General features: G+C 34.9%; 1 protein-coding gene across 1 annotated transcript in view; it reads left to right on the forward strand.

The window, feature by feature from the left end:
• Positions 1-17,555, forward strand: part of AGBL1 (AGBL carboxypeptidase 1) — a 1,144,955-nt gene that overhangs the window by 256,384 nt on the left and 871,016 nt on the right. Inside the window, exon 17 of the mRNA XM_051981064.1 lies at positions 9,270-9,423. Within this exon, the coding sequence (XP_051837024.1) occupies positions 9,270-9,423 (154 nt within the window). The remainder of the gene's footprint in view (positions 1-9,269; positions 9,424-17,555) is intronic.

Here is a 17,555-nt window from a genome sequence, read left to right on the forward strand (position 1 = left end):
TCTAGAGCTTATCTTATATACACCATAATATATATAGGCATAAGATCTGCATTTCCAATGACTCTTTTGAATCCTCTAGTTTTAAATGAGCCAAAAAATTGGGATCTCTGTGACTTCTGAGAAACATTTTCTCCAATCATGGTCAGAATGAAAATATATCTGGAATGCACATTAGTCATTTTTATTTTTGGATATGTTCTCAAGAGAAATCTTTTTTCTGCCAACAGATCAGTGATAAATTAAATGTGATTGATACCCCAAGGGCAGAATTGACTCTCTGATTCTTGGGAGTTTTGGTGAGGGTGGAAAATATACTTCCACATGGAATTCACAATTTTTAATTCTCTCAAATAATGTAGTATATGTTTAATAATTGCAGACTTTTTTATAGCAATGCATATATGTCTGGGAATATTTTCTCAATGTGACTGTAACATTATAACTCTTATTATTTGTTTTATTTTATAAGAGAAAGAATTAGAAATAATCTCACATGTGTGCAGATGATGATATTGGGCAATTGTCAAAATTATCATTGACATTAATGCTAAAATAAGAGAAGTTATAAAGTTCATTGATTATAACCCAACCTTATAACTATTTAAATATGTTCAATGATTAAATAGTAAAGTACTCAGTAATATATTGATTAGTTTATGAAATTTCTCTGAGTAAGCAGCTGTATCAGTTGAAATTTTAGCCCCAAGATGTAATTTCTTTATCTATTGTAGGGGAAGGGAAATGGAATTTGTAGCTAAACCTAACATTGTCTATTAGAGTAGGAGTAAAAAAGTGACCAAATGAAGTATCCATATGTTAGTGTCCAGAAACCCTCCCCCAAAGGTAAAAACAGAATTTTTCAATAGCCTCTTTATACCCATTGTGATATATGGCATTGAGACTTGGAACACCCCTAAATCCAAAAAAGAGAAATTATGAGGGCAGGAGAGAAACAAAACACCACATGTGTAACATTTTCATGTAAGACCACAGCACACACAAGGGACTGAAAAAGTATCAAAGAGGAAGTGTTTGGACATACATTGACTCAGGGATGCAATAGGCAAATTTTATAAGATTGTTAAATAGCCACAAACTATATAATACAATGTTGGAAGGCATTCCACAAGTCATCCAGACCAATCAGTTTGTGGGCAGAAAATCTAAAAATCTAAAATCCATATTTGGCCCATTGCCAAAAGAAGAAAAGGACAGACCACTAAGAGAGAGGAAGATTTTGTTAGTTTAAAGAATATCGGAAAAAGTGAGATAAAAAACAATAGTGAAATAATTTTTACTTATTAGTTTAAAAAAAATCTTTGAAAAGAACAGGCTTCTTAAAGAATTGAGGATTTCTAGTGAGCATGTCACATGTGATATGATGTGATATGAGGATAATCTCTGTTTAAGAAGGAGAACTTGATGGAAAGACTATAGAAGATACTTCTCTATCCAAATTACTTAACATCTTTCCCATGTGCTTGTCCACCATACACTGGAAAATATCTCTAAAGGTCAAATCCTTAAGATGATGGTCCTTTCATTATTCTTTCTGATGTTCTTCCTCCTTTGGAGTACAAAAATAATCTGTTTAATTTTCATAAGATATTCATCCACTCCATCTTAGCTATATTCAAATATGTCATATAATTGATGTGGGCATTACCCATGGTGGTTTACTTTCATGTTCAATAACTTGAACATTATTTTTTTCAATGACAATGTCCTATAATTTCATCTGTCTCTATTACATACTCCTCCCAAATCCATTCTTAGCCTTAATATGACCTGCAATATTTCTGTCTTTAAATATTTTGCCAGGATATTATCCCTGTTCTATATATACTCTCCTTTGTTCCTAATTTTGATCTTTTAGCAAATCATTCTCTCTCATCTTGAATTCTTTGCTCCTTTTTCTCATCACCACTGAGGCATTTCTTCTTTCTCATCTTGATGCACTCATTTTGGAGTTCTTCAATTTCTCCACTTGTCACCCTATTCAGGTGTGAGTGAGTGTGTGTGTGTGTGTGTGTGTGTGTGTGTGTGTGTGATCTTCTGTTTTTGACAAGGAATTAAAAAAATTAATCCCCAGTTTAGCAAAGAATTTGGTACATAGTACTGTTGGAATCCTTACAAAGTGTTAATTCATTAGAGTTGATAAGAGACAATAATTATCTAATTTAGCATAGTACTTAGCAAATTCTCTAACTCATTAATGTATTTAAGTACTCATTGGAGTTCACAAGTATGGGAGATTCACAAAAGTTAACTTTGTAACTTTGTGAATTCAAACATCCCTTAATCCATCCCTTGGAGGAGGAGACAATCTTTTACACCCAGCATAAATAGAGCTTCAGTGAGCCAGTCAGGGCAGTTCAGAAGAAGCCCACTCTCAGAGATGGAGTCAGATTCATTCCAACTTTCACCTTGGTGCTGGCTGGAGACCTTTGGAAGAAGAAAAGCCGAAGCTGGCAGAGGCAAATGATTAGCAGCAAGAGCTCTTGGAATCAGGCAGAGAGATAGATCTCCAAGAAAACTAACCAGGCTATTTTGGAGGAAGCAATAAAAGATCTGAACTTTTAACACCTGGCTGCATTTGGAGTGATTATTACTTTCAACTGAAACTAAAGTTGCCTCCAGAACCTCCCCAAGAAACCTGCTCACAGAGAGAACCATTATATTATATTAAAGACGAGAACACCACATAGTACATATTTGATAAATGTTTATTGACTATTGATCACTCATGCCAAACCCTAACTCTGAATATGCCTACCCTATGCATCCTACCAGGGAAATAATTGATAAAGCCAAAGAAAACACATATTTTGTTATCTAATCTCAATAGGTAATCTCAATAACTATTCCAGAAAGGTAATCCTTTGACCACCCCCTAATTGATTCCTTATTCTGCTCTCCATGCCCTCTTATCTTTCTTCAAACCTCCATCTATACATTTCCTACCCACCTGTCATCTGAAGCCCTTGTCTCATACTTGCCTTTTGCCAAATAATTCCCTTTCTCCCAGATACTCAAATGATAGCTTTTATACTTCATCTCACTACTACAGACATCCCCTTCTTTGTTTTCTTCTCTGGTGAAAGGGTAGCTATTTAAGGACAATCTCATCTATAAGCAACCTTCATCACAAATTATTCCTTGCTATCTCAACCTGTTGGAATCCTTACTAACTGCTAAGTAATTAGAGTTGATCTAATCTTACAAGAAGTTGTTTTGGCCAGAACCTGAAACAAGGTACTAAGTAGAACTAATCAAGACAAGGCTTGTGTTCCCACCTTTACTCAAAGTCCACACCTTAAAGCTCTTTGGGCCAGAGAGCACTATGGGAGAAAACCCATAATCCCATTCTCTCAGAAGGTTCACATATAAGGCGAGACAGCCATTCCAGAATACATTTTTCCTCTCCAACCAATTTCCATTCATTTAGATCTAATTCCTTATCAAGAGAGAAACAAGGACATATGTCCTTTACAGTTTGTAAAAATTCAGTGATTTGCTGTAAACTTATAATTAAACCTTGGCTTTCCATAACTTTAATAATGCTCTCTAAACATTTTCCTTGAACAGAAACAGGCTGTTTTCTAAATATCTGTCCCATCTTAGCTGAAATTCTACTTTAACTCTTCTAACAAAATTTCTTTGTTGCACTCACCCTAATTTCTGGGTTGAAGTTTTTCCCACTGGATCAGGATCAGAGGCTTTTCCACTTGAATCAGGATCGGAGCTTTTCCACTGAAATCCACGGAGGCGTCTGTTTGCCCCACGTTGGGCGCCAAAATGTTGTGAGCTTTTTCTTCTCAAAAAGCAGCCAGGTGATAAAAGTTCAGATCTTTTATTATCCCAATATAGCCCGGTTAGCTTAGAGGCCTATCTCTCTGCTTGGTTCCAAGAGCTCTCTCCAAATGTCTTTAAATCCAAAGGTCTGGTCCTTCAGCCTCTGCCTCTGCTTTCTTCAGCCTCCATCCAGCTCCAATCTTCATGTCATTCTGGTGAAATCTCGACTTGTAGCTTCTTCACTTCAGGTTCTGCCCAAAACATCTTTTTGTAAGATTAGATCAACTCTAACTACTTAGCAGTTAGTAAGGATTCCAACATCAACCTATCTCATTCCATCTCTTTCTATGCTATTATATTTCATACCATTTCATCTCATCCCATCGCATTCTATAAAATCCCCAAACATATCTTCTTCTCAAGCATATTATCCCAACTGCAGTCTGTCTTTTGCTGATCATAAATTTCTTCTTGTTTACTGGTTCCTTCCCCAGTGTCTTGAAAAGTATCCCCAAGTCTCTCTCATTCTCAAAAAGCAAACAAACAAAACAAAACAAAACCAAAACAAACAAACAAAAAAAAAAACCTTCACTAGGTCTAATCAGACTTACAATGTGTAGATTGATGGAGTTATGAAATGATCCAACCATTCTGGAGAGCAATCTGGAACTATGCCCAAAGAACTATAAAACTGTGCATACCCTTTGACCCATCAGTGCCATTACTGGTTCTGTATCCCCCCCAAAAAAAACATAAAGGAGGGAAAAAAACCCTACATGTGCAAAGATGTTTGTAGCAGCTCTTTCTGTAGTGGCAAAGAACTAGAAAATGAATAGATGCACATCAACTGGGGAATGGCTGAATGTTATGGTATATGAAAATAGTGGAATATTATTATTCTATAAAAAATGATGAACAAGCTGATTTTAGAAAGGCCTGGAAAGATTGATGCCGAGTAGATCCAAGAATAAAATGTACATAGTAATAGCAAGATTGTGCAATGATCAACTATGAAAGACATGGTTCTTCATAGTACTTCCATGATTCAAGATAATCCTGATAGACTTTGGATAGAAAATGCCATCAGCATCCAAGAAAAGATCTAAGGAGACTGAGTATAAATCCACACATGCTATTTTCATTTTTCTCCCCTTTTTTCTTATGTGATTTTTCCCTCCCACATGATTCATTAAAGAAATGTGTATTAAAATGTTAATATACATGTATAACCCCTCAAAAATAAAACAATTAATAAAAATAAGCTGCATCTTCCTTCTTCAACCAAACTTTTTTTTTAAAGTCATGTACAGTTAGTGTCTCAATTTCTTATCCTCTTAACTCTCTTCAGTCTGGCTTCTGACCTTAACATTCTACTTTCTCCAAAGTTAATCACTAATCTATTTGCCAAATCTAATGGCCTCTCCTTGCTTGGTTCAATTTGAACTTTTATCACTGAATGCTCCTGGTTTCTTTGCTATCTTTATTTTAAAGACAGTTCTTTCTCTATTGTTCTTCTCCTTTTAATTGTCTGATGATTCTTCATTTTCCTTGTTGAATCATTATTCGTGTTTCTCCACTGCCCAACTGTGGATGTGTATCTAGGCTCTGCTTTGATCTCTCCTCTTTTTTCTTTCTATACTCTGTCTTGTGATGACCTCATGAAATACCATGGATTCAACTACCATCTCTAAAGAGATGATTTTAAAATCTACATATCTAGTCCTAGTTTCTCTCTTAAATTCTAGTCATATATTAGCAATCGCCTATTAGGCATTTCAAAATGGGAGTATAGAGCAATCTCAAATCTACCATGTCCAAAATTTGACTTATCTCTTCCTTTAAAACAATTTTTTCTTTCTTTTTTATATCATGGAGACATTGGGTGGTCTTTAAACCCTTATCATTGCGGGGTGGGGTATCTACATTCATAGATGAAGGAAATGCTAAATTTTAATTAATAAATGTAAGGATGTAATTTTTCCCAATCAAGTTCAAAGATTCCTTAAAACCTATAAACCCATGAGAGTTTAAGAACTTCATTTTAAGAATGCCTTCCCTAAATATACTCCTCATTCAAACTTTTCTATTATGTTTAGAACACCTTGGCATCATCTTCCACTTGTCTTTCACATCTCACACATCCTTTCAGTTGCTAAATCTTGTTTTTTTATATCTCTATAATATTTCTCACCAATATACACTTTTTCTCCATTAACATAGCTACAATCCTAGTTCAAATCCTCATTATTTGTCTTCTAGACTATTACAATAGAATATAGAATCATTCTCCACTTAGCTTCCAAAATTATTTTTCATAAAATGAATATATATTCATGTTGCTGCTTTAGTTAACAGATTTCAGTGGTTCCATATTATCTCTTCCTATTCACTCATTTTAGTCATATCTGATTTTGGGACCCCATTTGGAATTTTCTTGACAATGATGCAGGAAAAGTTTGCCATTTCCTCCTCCAGCTTATATTATAGATGAGGAAATTAAAACAAACATAGTTAAGTGACTTTTCTAGGGTCACACATGTAATAGATGTCTCAGACATCTGGCTCAGGTCTTTGACTCAGGTCTTTTCTATATATAGATAAAATGCCCAGGCACTTTATCTATATACTACCTAGCTGCCCTATAGGGAAAAAAAATTCTCTTTCTCTCTGACTCTGTCCCTCTGTTTCTCTCTTTGTTTCTCTGTTTCTGTCTCTCTCTTTCTCTCTTTCTTTTCTTTCCTCTCTTCTCCTTCTTTTCTTCCTTTCTTCCATTTTTTGGTGAGTCCTTTTTTTCCCCTCTCTACTTCCTTGATATTTGAGTGACAGGAAATAATGTTTTCATGAATCCCAGACTTAGAAACATATTGAGGAATTGCTAACTTGTTTTCTTGCTATCTCTAGGATCAAACATAAACCCTTCTTTTTGGCATTTAAAATTTTTCCATACTTGTTTTCTTCCTATCTTTCCAGTCTTTTAATACTTGGCTCCCTTATGGGTATTCTACATTCAATTCTTTCCATCTTAGCCTACTTGGCTGTTATACATATCCACATTTTTCCCTTTCCCATTTCTGTGACTTTGCACATAGTTGAGTCCACATGGCCAAAATGCTTTCCCTCTTCACCTCTGCCTCTCTTAATTCCTAATTTTCTTTAAGATTCATTTTAAATGCCATCTTCTTTATATAGCAAGGGAAGAGAATGAGATTTGTATAGCATATACTCTGTTCCAGATAGTGTGCTAAGAACTTTATAACTCTTATTTCATTTAATCCTAATGATAACCCTGTGAGGCAGATTCTGTTATTCTATTGATTATCCAATTGAGGAGACTAAGGCAGACAGAGATTAAGTGACTTGCAGAAGGTCACAAACTAATACATGTCTGAAGCCAAATTTGAACTCATATCCTCCTGACGCCAGTCCCAGTGTCCACTGTGCTACCTAGCTGCTAGGTTACTACCTTCCTACATTGCATTAATTTTGTGTGTATTCCATGGATTACAGATATTACTGAACTTTACAACAATTCTCTGCTACTTTACCTTTCTTGGCTTCATTTTCCATTTAGCACAAAATCCTAATCTCCTTTTATCTAGAGCTCACCTTCAACTATTCCTTATAAAGTAGGATTTTGCTGGAGTCAGATCCCTAAAAACAATTGTTAAATTTTCAGTGTAAACATATACACCTGGAAAATCTAGGATTTTTACAGATTATAATTGAATTTATTCTTTGATTGTTTAGACTTAAGTATTGAAGAAAATATTAATAATGCAGATTACATTTAAATGTATCTTAGTTTTATATATATATATTTTTTTTTTTCTTTCAGAGAGCAGGTTGTTAAATGTCTATTACTACATAGTAGTTTATAAGTCAACATGAGTAAAACCATAAAGACTATCATCACTTATTTGGGGGTAAAAGTCTCAGTCCACAGATGAATCAAAATGGAAGACTTGTAGGAAAAAAAAAAACCTAGTTAGAAGTACTCATTGCATACAAAAGTAGTCATTTATCCCCTTTTGTATGGTGATAAATGTACAACTCAATGTGGGTTGTATTTTAATAATCAGTAGAAACAAGTTTCAAAATAATAAAGTATGTCCCTTGCTGTGTGATAAGATTTGATCCAAAGTAGAAAGATATGATAACAAATGATAAGGAGATGGGCAACATAAATGAGGAGTCATTAAAAAACATTTCAGAATAGACAGTTTTTCCTATTTCATGGAAAACCAATTTTGGGGTAGTCTGTGAGGTCAAGGAAGAATATTCTATGAAAGTTTTAAGAGAGGTTTTTAAAATGGAGAGGAAAATAGTGAGATCATGCATAGAATTACACAGTATGAGGTTTATACTATTATCAACTGATATTACACAAAAAGGTAGGCCATATATATTAAAAAAAATCTTAGTCACCCTATATAGGGGAGTTTCATAATTGCCTATATAACAAGTCTTCCAGTTTTATAGCCAAGTCTACCATAGTGGGTTCCATGAGGTAGTGATGTTAGGATGACACCAGTATTCAAAATCTCTGCTTTTCTATAAGTTTCTAACCTTTACCATGAATAATTGAAGTATCCAATTAAATAACAAGTCCCTGAAACCTAAGACATGATATTTCATCTGAAGATCATCTACAGCAGAACAAGGTATAGCCTCTTGGTTAGCAACAATTTATCAGTAGTCTGATAATGACTTTTCAACAAAAAGCCTTTTTTTTTTCCAGTGACCCTTGTGTTATCTTGCACAATTCCAGTAACTGTTATTATCCAGGTTTTTTACTATTTGTTAAATGTAATGGAACTCAATAATGTTTATCAAGTACCTACTATGTGCTGAATACTATGCTGAAGAGGAAAAAAATCCTCTTTGCATTAAAGAAACTTACACTTCATCCATTATACCTGGGGAGTAAATAAAACACATGCTCAGATAATTAAATACAAAATTATTTCAAAAGTGAGTTGGGGAAGAGTGCTAATATTTGAGGGGAGTAGGAAGCAGGGTATTAGGAAGGGTTTTATTTAAAAGCTATGCTTTGAAAGAAGCTAGGACATTCTGGAAGAAGCAGGTGAGAGGGGGTGCTTTATAGATATAAAAGATATAAAAGACCACAAAGGCATAACATCAGGGGATTCTAAGAAAGCTAGGGTGTCAGTTTGATTGCAATGGAGAGCACCAGTCATATTGTATAAATGTTAGGTTGAGGACTTTTTTTTTAGAAGAAATAATGGGATGTTTTGATTAGTTATGGGCTTTAGAAATATCTACTTGACACTTGTGTAGAGGAGAAAAAGACCAAAGGCAAGAAAAACACTGGCTGGGCTGAGTATCCATTATAGCTCTGAGACAAAAGGAAATTTGTTTGAGAATTGAGGGAAGAGAAAGAGGAAGGGTGAATAATAATTGAAGAAATCAATGAAAATGTGATGACTATGCACCTTATTTGATTTCTTCCCTAGGCACACCTTGATCTTCTGGAAAAAAGTGTCAACCATAAGAAAATCTACTTCCATCATCAGGTACTTTGCAAGACTTTGGGAGGAAATCCATGCCCACTGGTGACCATCACAGCAATGCCTAAATCTAATAGCAGTGACCATGTGCAGCAGCTCCGTGAGTAAAGCAACTTTCTTCCTAATCTCCAACTTCCCCACTCCGCCCCAAGACTTTTTTTTCTCTTCTTCTTCTGACTGCTGCTTTGGTTTTGATGTTTCTGTCATTCTATCATTTTTCATGTCTAGTCTTTTTAGATTGGAAGCTTCTTATTAGTGAGGACCTTATGTAACCAATGGAATGTATAAATGTATGTGTTGTGTCACTGAATATATGAATATGTATTTAAAGTTCAAACCCACTGAGTTATTGTTCTAGATTTAATTCAAGTCCTATTTAATCTAATAATCTATATTACATATGCTTATTGATGACTTTATATCAGCTATTTTCTACCACAACTTTTCCTAATTGAATCTTTCTTGTACAAAATATGCATGCACATATACATATACACTAACAAGTGGAACCTCAAATAGAGAGACTATATCTGAAAATATAAAATATTCTTTCTGTGCATGCTATCCCTTCTTTTGCTATATAGGAGGAGGCATGCTTCATTCTCCCTTCCATAAGATCTTAATTCCAACCCATCCCCCATTTCGCAGGGTTCACTATCTTTTAAATGATATTTTCAATGATTTTGATGTTATTTGTGAGTATTGCTTTCTTGATTCTTTGGAATTTAGTTTCTATTAGTTCACACAAATTTTCTCATCTTTCTCCAAATTCTTCATCTTCGTCATCAAGAAAAAACACAAATGAGCATCAAGTACTGATAAAAGTAAACACAATCACATATTTCACAAAGGATGATTCTGCTGGAAGTAAAAGGGAAGAAAATGATGAAGATAGTTTATTTCCTTTTACTATGATTATAGTTAAACTGGAGATGAGCGTATACTTTTCTTTTTTTACACAAGATTTTATTCATTGTGTGGAAGAAGGCCTATTTCCTATTTGATTACTTCCAACAAAGCCTTACCAGAAATTTGTATTCTTTAGAGATCTGTTTAGCAACATGGATGATTTTTAAATTTTAAGGAATGGGATATATAGACAAGGAAAAGAGAGCCTGGGAGAGATAAATTCAGGATTGCAGAAAGCTAACCTAAAATTGGCTTTGAGCACATATGTATTTGACCTATAATTGAGTAAGGTTTGAAAATTATTGCTGGTATTATTCCAGGCTCTGTGATAGATAGGGCCACAGAAACAGGATGAGAAATACCAAGAGGTTTCGGAGTGGGGAGGGGGAAGTCTGAGAAAAAACAGTTAATTTATCCCCTAAAGACATAGCCTTACCTGATGAGGTGCTAACTGCATTCAGGTGACTCATTGGTGATATGAAATGTAATTTCTCACACCTCATCAGCATTTGACAATGGATGCTTAACAACCTGGCTAATCAACAACGGATTATACCAACTGAATTAATGAGGCACTAAAATGCTCTAATGAATAATGAGGGAATTTTCAAAAATTCTCTTATGTGTTTTATCCATTTAAGAACAATTTGTGCCCTAGTCACAGTTCCCTCTGCTTGGCAGATGAGTAGGATTGGGGAACTAAAGAATGGAATCATTGCAGAGCTGTCTTCAGTGAACAATTATTTACCTAAGCAGGTTATCCTGCAGAATCCCTGCTCTGAAGCAATAAATTGAAAGAAAAGGAGTAGGAGGGCCCTCAATCAGTCAACATTCCAAGTATTTACAGAATGTTTACTATGTGCTAAATGTTGGGCTTATAAAGAAACGCAAAAATTCCCTAACTTCAAGGAACTTATCTTTTAATGGAAAAAACAACATATTAGCATCTAGATACATAGAAGACACACACAAAATTGATAGGAGGAAATTTGAAAGGGGAAGTCACTAGAAACTGGAGGTGGGGGGCAAGAAAGATCTCTTCCAGAAAGTGATTTTTTCTACTTTGGCCTGGTTCAGAAGCCAGTGGATTAGTAGAATAGCTGTGAGACTTTCAACATAATTACAAAAGGAAAATAGTGATCCCATAAATTCCAGCACAACGCAGATCAAAATAGTGATCCCATAAATTCCAGCACAACGCAGATCTTGACCATGCCCGCCCATCATGGGAAGGAAGCTAGAAGCATCAGCCCCTGGCAGCTTGAAGCTGCTGTCACCTATTTCTCTAGGAGCAGACTTTTAAAAATTATCAAAAAAGCAAAAAGAGCACTAACCATAGATAGCTATTATGGAGACAGGGAAGAACAGATCTCAAAGCTTGAGGACACTAAAGGCAAAATGTCTCCAGATGAAGCTTCAAAGGGTGATGTGAGTTGCTCTCTAATTCAAAAGCACTCTTGGAAGAATTCAAAAAGGATCTCAAAAGAGTTACAAGAAAAATGGAGAAAGGAATTGAGAGCTTTGGAAAAGGAAACAGAAATTGTCTGAAGAAAATCATTGCAGAAGATGGGCTTTGAATTGAATCTTGAAAGTATCCCGAGGATTAGGAAGCAGAGGTGAAAAGTCAGAGCATTTCATGTATGGAGAACAGCCAGGGTAAAGATACTGGATGCAGGTATAGATTGACTTATTCTAGGTCATTTGAGCAAGTCAGCATAGAGTATATATAGTGGGAAATAAAGTCAAGAAGACTAGCAAGGTAAGAAGTGCTTTAAATGTCAACTGGTTGTTTGTTCTTGTGTTGTTCAGTCATGTCAGTCATGTCCAATTCTTTATGAACTCACTAGTGGTTTTCTTAGTAAATATACTGGAGTTATTTGGCATTTTTTTCCTCCAGCTCATTTTATAGATGAGGAAACCGAGGAAACAGGGTTAAGTGACTTGCTCAGGGTCTGTCAGTTGGTGTCCTTTGTTCTCCAAGAGAAACTAAATGACATCACTATTTTAGAGTCAAGGTACATTGTGCCCTATTGTGAATGATCAGACCAATATAAGCTCAGAAATCTTTACCACAAGTCAGGCACAGATAGTCCCAGATGAGCAACTGAAGCATACAGGATTAAATAATTTTCCCAAGCTCACATACCTAATATATGTCTGAAATAAAATTTAAACTCAGGTCTTTCTGACTCCAGATCAAGAACTCTATTTGCTGTACCACCTAACTGCTTATTAAATGTTAAACGAGGGACTCTATATTAGAATCTAGAAGGGATAGGGAATCACTGGAGTTCATTGAGCAGAAGATTAATAAGATTAAACCTATACTTTAGAAAAATTACCTTATTGTAACTGAGGTTCACTTATCAGTGGTCTAGGCTGACCCAGTCTAACATAGAACAATTGATAGTGCAAACTTGGGCACTCAACGTAACCTCTGTATCTCACTTTGGTTCTCTTCATATGATTTGTCATTAAGGTATTCTAACATTTTATTATACTTTTGATATTTTTTAATATTAAAGAATATACAGTTACTGAACAAATCATTTTTATTTAAAGAGACCTGAGAAATCTTGTTTTTGATATGCTGACAGATATATAATTTTGTTATCAAGGCCACAAGTCACATAGCTACTTTGTTCTATTGTTTCCTGTGTCAGCTCCTTTGCATTTTTCCATTAGGACCTTCAGAACAAATTTACATTTGTTATTTGTACTATTTTGATAATAATATTTAATCTGTCCTTCTCTTATTTCTCATTTTCATGAAATGGTGGTGTTTTCTCAGAATAGAGATGAAGATTGAGACTTCCTTGATATAGAGAACTCCCAGGGGATAAACTCTCTTTACCAATGCAGGCTGACATTTTCTCTGCTACTTCTAGAGTCTTTAAGAGTTACCTAGAACACTGAGGACTTCTGTGATTTTCCCAGAATCACACAGCCAATATGTGTTGAAAGTGAGAGAAATGATTATTTCCCTTTGGTATTATAAACTAATTATTGGATCAGAAACAAAGTTGTTCCCCTTTTTTTACTTGCTCAACCAGATATCAACCACTGTGGGAAATCTTTCTCAAAAATGTATCCAGCAGGATGGCTAAGATCAAATCAAAAACAGTTAAAGAAATTCTAAGTTTAGCAGAATGGGTAGATTCCTGCTCATTGTGTTTACTCACACAGGTCTGTGAAAATGAGGTCAGACAATGATATGGAAATTGACAAGTCTTTTTGATCACGATTTGGGATCATTCAAGTCAACTACTTTGAGACTCTCTTTGAAATATAATCCCCCTCTCATTATAATATTCATTCTCTCATTAATTGTAAACCAGAGATGATTGCTGCCCTCAAGAACACCTTTTCTTCCAACGATATATAAATTGTGATAAAAATGATTAAATTACCCAGAAACTATGTCTTTAAAACTTTTTAAACATCACAGAAGTGAGACTTGAACCCAGATTTTGTAGATTAAGTGCCAATTATTATGCTCCCTCTCTGAGGATACTCATATTTTTAATTATTCCTTTTAACCTATTTCTCTTGGCTAATCCATCTTTGTGAATATGCTACGACTTTCTTGTACACAACATACATCTTTCCATTATTCTTTGGTTACTTATACTTTTAATTCTTCTGAGATGGTGTCCCATGGATCACAATCAAAATAATATCTTGAGAGAATAGTCGTATTCGAAAGACACAATTGAGACATTTATACATTTGTGGGGGGAATAGAGGAAAGGAGGCTAATTAATACATATTGAAGTGGTCAATTGATTTATAAATCTTTTGCAAAACAAATTTTCAAAAAAAACCCATATTTTGATAAACCATTATTTTAAGAATTATATTTACTGTCTGTAATTCTATTTCCATTATGAAGAAAATTAGAATGTATCAATTTGTTCATCTTGAATATGTAAAATTCTCTCCTCTTTTCTCTACTGTAAATTGGCCTATAGAAATTACCCAAGGAATTCTATTTCTTTATTTACATAATATGTCACTATTGAAAGCTGTGCTAGTGAGTATAGGACTCAGACTCAAAAATATAAGGAGAATGCCACCAAGTTGTATTAGTTGAATCAAAAATCTCTGGTTTGAATTGCATATGTGGCTAATAATCATTCATCATAAGAGAGATTAGGCCTTAGAGGAGTTAGAAAGAGAGCAGCATTAAAGGCTCAGAATAAAGCAGAGAAAACAGGGAGAGGGGAGATAATGTGGAAGACAATATTGAGTCGATTTCCTTTTGGCCTTTCCTCTATATTTTAAATAGTTAGGCCTTTCCCCATGGACGGAGACACACCCTGGGAAAATCTCAGGGAAAAAAATCATACTTCTTGCCAATCCTTATCCCCTTTTCTTCAGATCTAAGTGGCCCTGAGTTTCAAGTAAAGGGTGGGACAAACTGGTATTCTTTTACTATTCAAAAACCATTTGTAGAATATTAATCTATATTTAACACTGCTTTGAAAAAGTATTTTCTTCTGTTATTTCACTCCATGTGTGTGCACACACACACGTTCTGCTTCTGAAACAGCTAGATCGGGGACAGTATTTTCTGCATCTTTTCCATCTCAAGATGTTTTCCTCTGTTCTCTAAACTGGATTTATATGTGTTCAGTCTTAATGGATTTTTTGTGACCCCATTTGTCATTTTCTTGGCAAGGTGGTTTGCCATTTCCATCTCTAGCTCATTTTACAGATGAAGAAATTGAGGGAAACAGGATTAAGTGAGCTTCTCAGAGTCACACAGCTATTAAGCATATGAAGTCAGATTTGAATTCAGAAAAGATGAGTCTTCCTGGTTCCCAGTCCAGTGCTCTATCCCCTGTGCATTTAGCTGCCCCATGTACCTATATGTAGCATATTAGTACTTTGGGCAAAGTCATTTAACATCTCATTGTGTCTGTCAACTCCTTTAAGACTATAAATTAGAAGAGAAGGTACTAATCTGAGTTGTTAGAGGAAGTTTTCTTGCCCTATACAAATGTTGTGCCACAGTTCCCTGTTATTGTCCTGCCTCAGTTTTTCTAATTGTCCTGCCTCACTTCCCTAATTGCCCTGCCTCAATTTCCCTAATTGTCCTGCTTCAGTTTCCTTAATTGGTCCTGCCTCAGTTTCCCTAATTGTTCTGCTTCAATCATCCTTAGTTGCAAACCTCCCCTTCGGTTCATTAAGACTGATATAACTCAGGGTTACTTACTTTAAGGTTATAAATTGTCAATGTGTAAACTGAAGATAAGAGGGAGTCCAGACTTTCTAGCTCTAAGCTGGACACCTCCTTAACTCCAAGTTTGTAAGAATTTATGGTCCTAGCCTCCAACCTGTCAGAACCAGATTGATGGTCCCTGCCTGGAGATCCCTGCTCACCAGAGTTTGGACTCCATCCCCCTGCCTTGTTTAGCTGTCTATGTTAAGAGCTATAAATATGTCATTGAGAACTCACATTTGCTGCTAGAAGCTTTGGACATCATCTCTCGGGATGCCCCCAGAACAATCTCTCCCTCTCAGAAATCCAAATAAAATATTAAAAACTCTCTAATCTCTATCTTGCCTCAATTTCTCTGGAATTACACAGATAAAATCATAGATCCAGTTCATATTCCATTATCCAAACTAAAAATTATTTAGTGACAATATTATCAAAAAAACCCAAATTTTCCAATGCTGGAAACATCTTAGATAGAGAGAAAAGCATGTTTATAAAAATCACCCTTGTTTATTAAGCTTCTAAATATAAGAACTATATCTAAATATTATTAAAATCTTACATATAGGCATTGAATGTAGTTCATATAGGCATTATTAAGATTTTACATGCAGGTACAGAGTGTAGTACACAGGGCACTGTTAAGATCCAACATAAAGGTACTACAAGTAGCACTTAAAAGCACCATTAAGATTCTACATATATAATCCACATATTGTCCATATAGGCACTATTGAATTTCTACATATAATTACTACATATAGTACATATAGTCACTATTATGATCCTACATATTATAAATACAGACACTTTTAAAATTTTTGTTTATTTTTTAATACACATTGCTCTATTAATCATGTTGGGAAAGAAAAATCAGAGCAAAAGGGAAAAAAAAAACATGGGAGAGAGGAAAAAAAAAAAACACAGAAAAAAGGAGTGAACATAGCATATGCTGATTTACATTCAATCTCCATAATTCTTTTTCTGGATGCTGATGGCATTTTGTCTCCAAAGTTTATTTGGATTGCTTTGGATCACTGAACTTCTGAGAAGAACCAAGTCTTTCAAAGTTGAACATTACACATTGTTGCTGTTAATGTGTACAATGTATTCCTGGTTCTGCTTGTTATGCTCAGCTTCAGTTGTGTAAATCTTTCCAGGTCACATACAGGCACTATTATGATATTACCTATAGAAAATATAGGCATTATTACAATCTTATACATATATAATAAGATAATCATCTTACACATGGGTACTACACATAATAAATTCAGGTACTATTAACATTCTACATATAAAAGTACTACATGTAGTATCTACAGGCAATATTAATATCTTCTATATAAGTACTTAATTCACATGGGTGATGGTTATAGACACTCTCTTCTAAGTAAGATGTTTCTAGTTTGCAGAATCTGTTTTCTAGTGCTAAAGTCACTAAATAAATTTTACTTGAGATTATGTAATGGAGGTTGGACCTTTGATTTCATTTGTATAGGTAGGAAATTCCCTCTAATAATAAAAACTGTATCTTCACTTATATTTCAATCTTAAAGGGTTAACAGGGACACTGAGCTATTAAGTGACTTGCCCAAAGTCATAGCTCTTTTATATATCAGAGACAGGTCTTGGATTCAGTTGTTTCTGATTCTTTTCTATCCTCTACATTGTTTTGTGAAGTAGAGGTAAGACAGATGAAAATTGTTTTTATCTGAATAGTTACTCCTAGTCTCCAACAGGTGGATTTGCGTGGAATAATAGTTTAAGTGGATACAGGAGGGAAGCTGAGTCAGTGACAACTATAAGGAAAAACTATTTAAGGTATCTAGGTTGTAAAATCCTTGAGGACAGGCACTCTCTTTTTGTATCCCCGGGATTTAGCCCAGGCCTGGCAAATGGTAAGTACTCGGTCAGTATTCATTCATTGATTCATATATTTTAGCTTGAGGACCTTATTTGGACTGGGAAAAGTTCTGCTTTTAGTTCATCCCGGCAAAGTGCAGAGTACACATGGAGGCAAAATTTAGCATATCATGGAAAGAAGGTGGTACCCTCAAGGGAAAAATTAAAATAAAAAGAAAGAAAGAAAATGTGGA

The sequence above is a fragment of the Antechinus flavipes genome, chromosome 2 (genome assembly GCF_016432865.1).
Source record: "Antechinus flavipes isolate AdamAnt ecotype Samford, QLD, Australia chromosome 2, AdamAnt_v2, whole genome shotgun sequence".
NCBI classification, from domain to species: domain Eukaryota; kingdom Metazoa; phylum Chordata; class Mammalia; order Dasyuromorphia; family Dasyuridae; genus Antechinus; species Antechinus flavipes.